Source organism: Equus przewalskii, chromosome 1 (genome assembly GCF_037783145.1).
Source record: "Equus przewalskii isolate Varuska chromosome 1, EquPr2, whole genome shotgun sequence".
In the NCBI taxonomy this organism is placed as follows: Eukaryota; Metazoa; Chordata; class Mammalia; order Perissodactyla; family Equidae; genus Equus; species Equus przewalskii.
Window position 1 is genome coordinate 145,628,322 of NC_091831.1, and position 7,934 is coordinate 145,636,255.

The following is a 7,934-nucleotide window of genomic DNA, read 5'->3' on the forward strand; positions in this document are numbered from 1 at the left end:
GCTCAATTCTTAAAATAATCTATCAGGTATGTATCATTTTACAGTTGAGGAAACAAGCTCAGCAAAGGTGATGTGGCCTAAGTTGATCAACTTTTAAAGTAAAATTGTCTTCTCTCCAGGATAGGAAATGGAATGTAAGGTATAAGTGTTATGGTTCAAAATTCAAGTATTAAATCAAAATCTTTTATAGATTAACTCTACTTAGGAGCTAACCTTTGATATCTTCTATTGTATGTACTTACCATGTTCCCACCTCAGTACCTAAATTCTAACTCAAAGTGGCTTATAAACTGGTTTGGTGATTTATATCTATGTACAGTGGCTCTTAGGAAGGTACTGGTCTTTCAGCTGTTCATAAGCTGCCCTGGAGACACATTCCATGGGGTACAGTAACTGTGCTGAGACTCCAGATGTACCTTGAATACTGTTAAGTGAAAGCTAGGCAGATGAATAAGCCTGGCCTGCCACCTAGCATCTGCATCTGAAAGTGAGGTGCTCTTCTACACTTATCCTCCACCTAAGTTCATTAAGGGATAGGGTAGGAGTGTCACTTAAATTCAGTTATACTCTAGCATGTAAATTTTCTCAATGAAATACAATATACAATACACCTGATCCAAGATGATAAAACAACAAAAAAAGGACAAATCTTTATTGAAATAAGTTAATCCAGTGGGTAGGTCTGAGAAAAGTACAAATCAGTTGGTTAAGGCAATAAGAGCCTCTACCACGTTGCCCATGTGTTCCCTCAAGCTCCGTTCTGCTGCTGCTCGTGAGATCTCCATCTCTGTCATCTGCAGGAAAAGGATCGTGATGTTACCTAAGTCTCCTCCCAGGCATTAACATAGGCCACCAAACCATGCTGACTCTACTTGTTTCAGGAAACAACTTAAGCAAAGTAACTTCCCCTGCCCATACACTAGTTAGGCATTACTACTCACTATCAGCTCCAGATCTTCTTTCTTGATAGTGACTTTTGCCAGTTCCTTCTCCCTGCAAATATTCACGTACATTAGTTCTCATTCTCTACCTCTACCGTAAACTCCCAGGAAGGATCATTGCCTTACAAATAAAGGACTCTTGATAAACAATACTGAGTGAAAAGAAAGACAAAATGACTCCCACCCCCTCACCTAACATCCCTATCCCTTCCCCCGGAGTCTACAGCAGGCAGCAGGCGTTGCCAAGAGGCCTTTCCTTCAACCAACAGAAGAGTAAAGTTGTAAACCTTACATCTGCAGGAACTGATGATAGGTGGGAGAAAGGTACAAGGGCTTAACGATGACTTTTATTTTTGTCTGGGGGAAAGGGGCTGGTGGGCTGGTTGCGTTTGGAAGACTTACCGCTCCTGTTTGGCTTTCTGCTCCCGTGACCGTCTGTCTCCAATCACGGACATGGCCTATGGGAAAAACAGATCCAATTACTGCTGTGCTACCCACAACTCGCAATAATCTAAAAACGTGTGTGTTCACGATGACGAGTGTATCAGAAACCAAGGCCTATATTTAATTCGATTCTGTGCACCTCAGATCCACTTTAAACCGAATCTCCATCAAGCTACTTTCGCAAAAGGCGGGCTCCAGTGAAGTTCAGCTTCCCTCTCGCCTCCTCCCACCATCGGGATGGGGCCCCGTCCTGGAGCGGGGCTTTCAGTTACGGCCGCAGAGCCCCCTCTGCTCTCGGCCCGCCCAGACACGCTCCAGGCCCACCTCACCGTCTCCAAATTCGAACTCTGGATCTCCTTCTCCTCCGCATAGTCGGTGACTCGCTCCAGGTCCGCCGCACCACTGTCATGCTTCCTTGGCTTCTCAGGAGGCCGCTCCGGACCGCTGGTCTCAGTCTCCAACTCCAGCTCCACGTCCCCCTCAGTCGCCATATCGATCCCACGGCGCCGCCGCACAAGCCCCGCCCCGCGCCTCTAGGACTTCCGGTAGCTGCCCCGCACCTTCCGCCGGGAGAAAAGGAGGGGGGGCTGGCCCTGGGCCACACCTTCATTAATGCTCTGGTTCTAGAAGCTTCAGCGAGGAAAGCAGTTGGCCTCTCAGACTTCTTTCGGGCTTCTACGGTGTTTTCTGCAAGGCCCTGCCCAGACCTTGCCCGTCACCACTCCAGACCTTCCCACCCTATATCCTTCCCTCCTCTTCACCTAGATCCCCCCTCCACAAACAAACCCCCAAGAATTCTGTTCCACCAGGATGGTTAACGTCTAATCCTAAACCAATTATGAAACTAATCCACAGGAAGTCAGATATGCAAACTGCTCTCTAATCTGGGGAGAAGAGGCGGAGTGACCCACAGGCCCTGGGGAAAAGTCACAGGGACATTTGCATTTACCACATCCTGGAGGTCGGTGTTCTTCTCCTGAAGTCCCTCCCCATCCTGCCTTGGGCTAGGCGACCGGCCCCAGCACCGGCCCCAGCACAGCCCAGCACAGCCGCAGTCCAATGGACTGAGGACAAAAGAAAGCTGCTACTTTCTCATCTACCTTCCATCTGGTGGACCTGGGCCTAATCCCTGGGACAAGGGTGATGGGTGCAAAAGCCGTCACGGGCCCCAGCACCTCCCTCCGCCTGACACAGCAACGCAGTGGAGTCAGCAGTGTCATGGTAAATCCTCCCTTCTATCAGGTGAGACAGTACTTGGGCAGAGAGGCTTGAAAGCTCCCTAGAGCAAGAGTTATCTGAAAAAGTGGAAGGGAATGGTGGCCGAAGCTGAGGAGGAAAACCCACGGGAGCTAATCAAGATGATAGGCCTTCCTTTCCCCTCTGAGGCCCTTCTGCTTCTTTGCCTCCAAGACTACCGATGCCTCCAAGACTCCTACGTTCCCAGTATCAGATGTTTAGGTCTAGGGAAAGGTTAGAGGCCAGGTGTGACTTCGGCTTTTAGGAAGGTCTGCTCAAGCCTGAAGGAAAGTAAGCTCTTTTGATAAAAGCTCTACCCGATGTCAGTGGAAGGCAATCCTAAAGAGCTTGGAACCAGACATTCTGAGAATTCCTAAGTAAAAGGGAGAAGAAAAGGGAAGGGGAAACTTTGGAATTCAGCCTCATGGGTTAACCTCACACATACATTAATGTAAGCCTCTCCTCAGCAAATCTCCACCTTGCTGCCCTGCATGTTTTATCACCAGGTGACCTGCTGTGGGCCTGTTCCCTGTACCTGCTGCTGCCATTCTAGGTGGCCTCTTCTCACAGAGTCTACTTCTAGCCGCCTGTTCTACATCCTCCTCCATGTAGGGGCCTCAGCAGTCTGCTGCCTCCTGCTGTCAAGGACAGTAGTAGAAAGGGTCTGGGGCAAGGCACATGGGGTAAGTGGGAGAGGGTTGGGCTGCAACTGGGAAAGGATAAAAGGAGAAACCCTGAGATAGACAAGAGATTCAGATTGGGGGCGGGGGCAAATGAGTGGACATACCCATGAGAAGTAGGTACCTCTCTATGCATGACTTGCCCTGCCATTTCTCACATGCATCCTCCCTTCCAGATCCAGATGCCCTCAGAGTTGTGTGCCCATCTGTTTGGCCACTCTCACTGCCCAGTGCTCAGTGGCTCTGGGGCTGTGTACCGAGTATGTGCAGGAACTGCCACCTTCCACCTGCTGCAGGCTGTGCTGCTGGTCCACCTCGAATCCCCTACCAGCCCGCGGGCACAGCTGCATAATAGGTTTGTGTGTATTCTTTGGGTGGGGAGAGGATAGGGAGGGAAGTAGACTGAGTAAAGGAAATCCCAAGATGAAGTAATAGCACTGTAAAAAAACAGAAAACAGGTTTAAGTCCCTCCTTCCACCGTACTTGCTGTGTGACCACGAGCTACACTCTTATCCTTTGAGCTTCTAGTTTCTAAAATGGAGCTAACAGTGGGGTTATTATATGCAAACCCTTTGTCAACTGTAAAACATTGTCCGGATATGATTATTTAGGCATCTGAGAGAATTTGGGAAAGGCTGCCACAGGCCTGTTTCCAGCCCATCTGACAGGACTGGTTTCTCCTTCCCTATGCTTAGTTCTCTTCTCTCCCCTTTCCTATAGTTTTGCTTTCTCCTTTGCCTTCCTCTCTAGGCGCTGTTCACTCTTCTTTGCCTTTTCTTCTTAGTCTGGTTTTCTCTTTCCCTCCTAACCAGCTTCTGGGTCCTCAAGCTGCTGTTCCTGCTAGCTCTCTGTGCTGTTGCCTTCTGCATCCCTGATGAGCATCTCTTCCCAGGTACCTTTCATCTCACATCCTGATCAGGAGTAAGCTAAAAGATTTTCTAAGAAAAAGAGAGTGTAGGAAAAGGACCAGGAGTAATGAAATAATCTGCTTTTTGCCATTGATGCCCCATGTGCAGCCTGGCATTACATTGGCATCTGTGGAGGCTTCACATTCATCCTGCTGCAGTTGGTGCTTATCACAGCCTTTGCCCATTCCTGGAACAAGAACTGGTAACGAGCACATAATCCTAAAGGCTCTTCCTGGGAAGGTTGTCTGACATTACCAGACCCAGTGGAGCTGGGCTGTGACAGGTCAATGGTCCCATAGCTTCCCACTGAGCAGTACAAAAAGCTCAAGAATGTGATGACTCTGTGGGCCTAGTGGGATGGGTAGTCACATCAGTCTTCTGAGAGAGGAGGAACAGTTGGTAATGGGTAAAGAGTTGGAGCCGCAAGCCATTGCCTACCTCCTACCCTTAGGCAGATGGGTGCAGCCCAAGACTGCCGATGGTTCCTAGCTGTGCTGCTGGCCACCCTAGGATTCTACAGCATGGCAGGTGTGACAGCTGTGCTCCTGTTCCGCCACTACACACACCCAGCTGGCTGCCTGCTCAACAAGATGCTACTTAGTCTGCACCTTTGTTTCTGTGGCCTCCTCTCCTTCCTCTCCATCGCTCCCTGCATCCGCCTCAGTGGGTACATGCCTTGCAACATTCCAGATTTTGGGGGCCTTTAGCATATATAGCAAATTTCATCAGCCTCCCTAATCTCAGTCAATTCTCTGCTTCCCACAAAGAGTGGGGAGACAGAAGTGCAAGTGGGGGCAGAAGTGGAGGAAATTACTACCCTGTTGACTAAGCAGTGATCCCCATTCTCCCCAGAGCAACCCCGCTCTGGCCTTCTACAAGCCTCTGTCATCAGCTGCTATATCATGTACCTGACCTTCTCTGCGCTATCCAGCCGTCCTCCAGAGAGTGGTAAGGACAGGACCTGGACCCCTCATGCTAAAACCTTTCTTTGCTCCTGCCAAATACTTAGCTCTCTGTTCTTACCACCTCTCTCTTCTGTTGCCCCCCCCTCAGTAATCCTTCAAGGACAGAATCACACCCTGTGCCTGCCTGGCCTGAGTAAAATGGAACCCCAAACACCAGATACTTCTGTAGCAGTACTGAGTGCTGGCATCATGTATACTTGTGTGCTTCTTGCCTGGTGCGTAAAGGTGTCAAGGGGAGAGGTGTGCCAGAAGGGAGGATGCCCAGGACAGGGAAGGATAGTCAGCAGACTGGGACTATGGTTTATTTAAACTTTAGAGCAAGACGAGTGAGGAATGCTCCCCATGAACAGAAATGATTTCTAAGAATAGCACTGTCAGATGATCTGTATGAGATGAAGGGGGTACGGGTAATGACTTGAGAATTAAAGATATGTGCAAAGATTTTAGGGCCCTCAAATGAAAATATCTCTAAATCTTTCAGGGAAAGGGGCTCCGGGGGCACAGTACCCCCCTGAGAGTTACCAATATGGCAGAGTTGGCAGTAAATGCCCTCAGGCAATCCCTCTTGCTATTTGACTGAGCCGTTTGAGAACTCTCTTTTCTTTCTCAGTGTTGAGGCTTCCTACCTGGCTGAGGTATTTGGGCCCTTGTGGATTGTCAAGGTTTACAGCTATGAGTTCCAGGTGAGGACAGAGAGCTCAATATCCCCAGTGCCCCTCCCCACTCACAACAGACACACACACACATCCCACCAACCTCTACCCAGAATGCTCAGATTCTAGCTGCTATTACCTTTTATTGAGTACCCACAATGTGCTAGGCACTGTGCTAGATACTTTATACATAATCTCATTTAATTTAATCCTCACAACAACCCTGTGAGGTAGGTATTTGCTCCACTTTACAAATGGAGAAATCGAGGCACAGAAGGTTAAACATCTTACCAAAGTTCCCACAGCCAGTTATATGCTGGAGCTATTTTGCACCCAGGTGTGCCTCCACTTTTACACCAGACTAATCTTTTCAAAGAAGGGGAGTTTCCTATGTTAATACCCTCACATTCTTCTTAAAGTCACTCCAAACATGCTGCCTTTTGTTTTACAGAAGCCCTCACTCTGTTTCTGCTGCCCCAAAATAGTGGTGCCAGAGGAAGGTGAGTGTCAAGTGAGGATCCACATAATAAAGTGTAGATTTCTGGAGAATGCCAAAGAGCCCTCAAGCACCTTCACAAAAGCTGGGGTGGGGAGGGAAGAGGTGTTTCAGCAGCACTGCTTCCAGCAGCCCTTCTGTCTCCAGGGCAAAGGGGTGGGGCCGCCAAGCCAGCTGACCAAGAGACCTCTACAGCTCCTCCTGTGCAAGCCCAGCATCTTTCCTACAGCTATTCTGCCTTCCACTTCGTCTTGTTCCTTGCATCACTCTATGTCATGGTTACCCTTACCAGCTGGTTCAGGTAAGATGGAGGTGGGCCTGGGATACTCTCCTGAAAATCTCGCTATTTTAGCAAAAGAGCAATTCAAGGCCAGTCCTAATGGTTCTCAGGAGACACACATGGGTCTGCCACATTCTTTGGTGGAGAGGTAAGACAGGTCTAAAAGCTAAGGCCCTGCATATTTTCTAACCAGAGACTTTGGTTCTACAGCTATGAGGGAGCAGAACTGGAAAAGACGTTCACCACAGGTAGCTGGGCTACCTTCTGGGTCAAGGTTGCCTCCTGCTGGGCCTGTGTACTCCTCTATCTGGGGCTGCTCCTGGCACCACTCTGTCAGTCCCCCACCCAGGATCCCCAGCCTCCTCCTATCTTCAAGAGACAGTGCCATCGCATCAGTATCGCCAGATAACAAATTGGGGCTCCCCTGAGGTGTACCCTAGTCTTGGCTCAGAGGAGCTGTTCAGCCCAGCAGATACCGCAAAGACACAATGGGCAGTCATCTCCCTTTAGGCTGAAGTCAATACTATGTCTTAATTGGAAAAAGTAGCCATACATACCCTAATGCCGTGGGCAGACTATCTGACTCACTGGAGCTACCATTACATCTTCAGCCAGCTGAAAAGCCTAACTCCCAAGTCAGCGGCTCAGGAACCACTGCTGATCCCAGCAGACAGTGTGGCACCAGCCCATTCCTGGCTGTCATGGTGGAGATGGGGGCAGGGAAAGAACAGGGACTAAAGACTTACTTGGCTCTGTCCTGAGAGACAGAAAGGAAAATAAGCAGTTCAGCCCTGGGCACAGGGATATAAGAAGAAAGGAGCACAGAAACTACCCTAGGTTTTAATCCTGGTCTTAAGGTCAAAGGAAGTGGGAAGACAAAAACCACCCTCATACCATGAGGAATGACAGAAGAGAATGTGAACACTTGAGAGCAGCTGACCGTGGAAAGTCAGTGAGCAGCAGGATTTTGGGGCCAACTTTCAAGCAGGCAAACAAACTGAGGAAGAATGAGGAAGAGGGGCATAAACTTAGGTCTTGGAGCCTTCCTTCTTAAGCCCTCAACTCCATCCTTGGGATGGTGTTCAAGGTCCGGGTCAGGGACAAAAATCAGAGAAAAGAAGTCCCCATGGTTCTTAGAGGATTCCTCTACCACATACCCAGAATACTTGTCTGTTTGTTGTAGTATAATAAAGGATTTTTCTGTGATGTGTCACTTAGTCTACATACCCACAACCTTTTAGAGTCTAAAGTTCTCTCCCTTTTTGGTGGGAAAGGGCAGCCATTCCTCCATCCCCATCCCCCCAAATCCCCAGTCAAACCAGGCGCTCAAG

General features: G+C 49.1%; 2 protein-coding genes across 6 annotated transcripts; one reads left to right on the forward strand and one right to left on the reverse strand.

Moving 5' to 3' along the window:
• Nucleotides 1–617: 617 nt before the first annotated feature.
• Nucleotides 618–3,738, reverse strand: HYPK (huntingtin interacting protein K). Of its 2 annotated transcripts, XM_008507325.2 has the most exons (5): nt 3,559–3,738; nt 1,715–1,945; nt 1,344–1,399; nt 942–993; nt 618–794 (listed from the first exon to the last, which is right to left on the reverse strand). In XM_008507325.2, exons 2-5 carry the CDS (start codon nt 1,874–1,876, stop codon nt 699–701), a joined length of 366 nt encoding a protein of 121 aa, XP_008505547.1. In that variant the 5' UTR covers nt 1,877–1,945; nt 3,559–3,738; the 3' UTR covers nt 618–698. The 2 variants fall into 2 exon arrangements, with proteins under 2 accessions (XP_008505547.1, XP_070438187.1); XM_070582086.1 differs by lacking the exons at nt 618–794; nt 1,344–1,399; nt 3,559–3,738 and having other exon boundaries at nt 934–993; nt 1,715–1,917.
• On the forward strand, nt 1,930–7,816 carry SERINC4 (serine incorporator 4). 4 transcript variants are annotated; one of them, XM_070581995.1, is made up of 12 exons: nt 1,930–2,606; nt 3,128–3,304; nt 3,478–3,656; nt 4,114–4,193; nt 4,318–4,411; nt 4,661–4,872; nt 5,062–5,157; nt 5,263–5,389; nt 5,785–5,857; nt 6,279–6,327; nt 6,471–6,624; nt 6,814–7,816. In XM_070581995.1, exons 1-12 carry the CDS (start codon nt 2,529–2,531, stop codon nt 7,010–7,012), a joined length of 1,518 nt encoding a protein of 505 aa, XP_070438096.1. In that variant the 5' UTR covers nt 1,930–2,528; the 3' UTR covers nt 7,013–7,816. The 4 variants fall into 4 exon arrangements, with proteins under 4 accessions (XP_070438096.1, XP_070438107.1, XP_070438086.1 ...); XM_070581985.1 differs by having other exon boundaries at nt 2,032–2,627; XM_070582006.1 differs by lacking the exons at nt 4,318–4,411; nt 4,661–4,872 and having other exon boundaries at nt 1,954–2,627.
• Nucleotides 7,817–7,934: the final 118 nt, after the last annotated feature.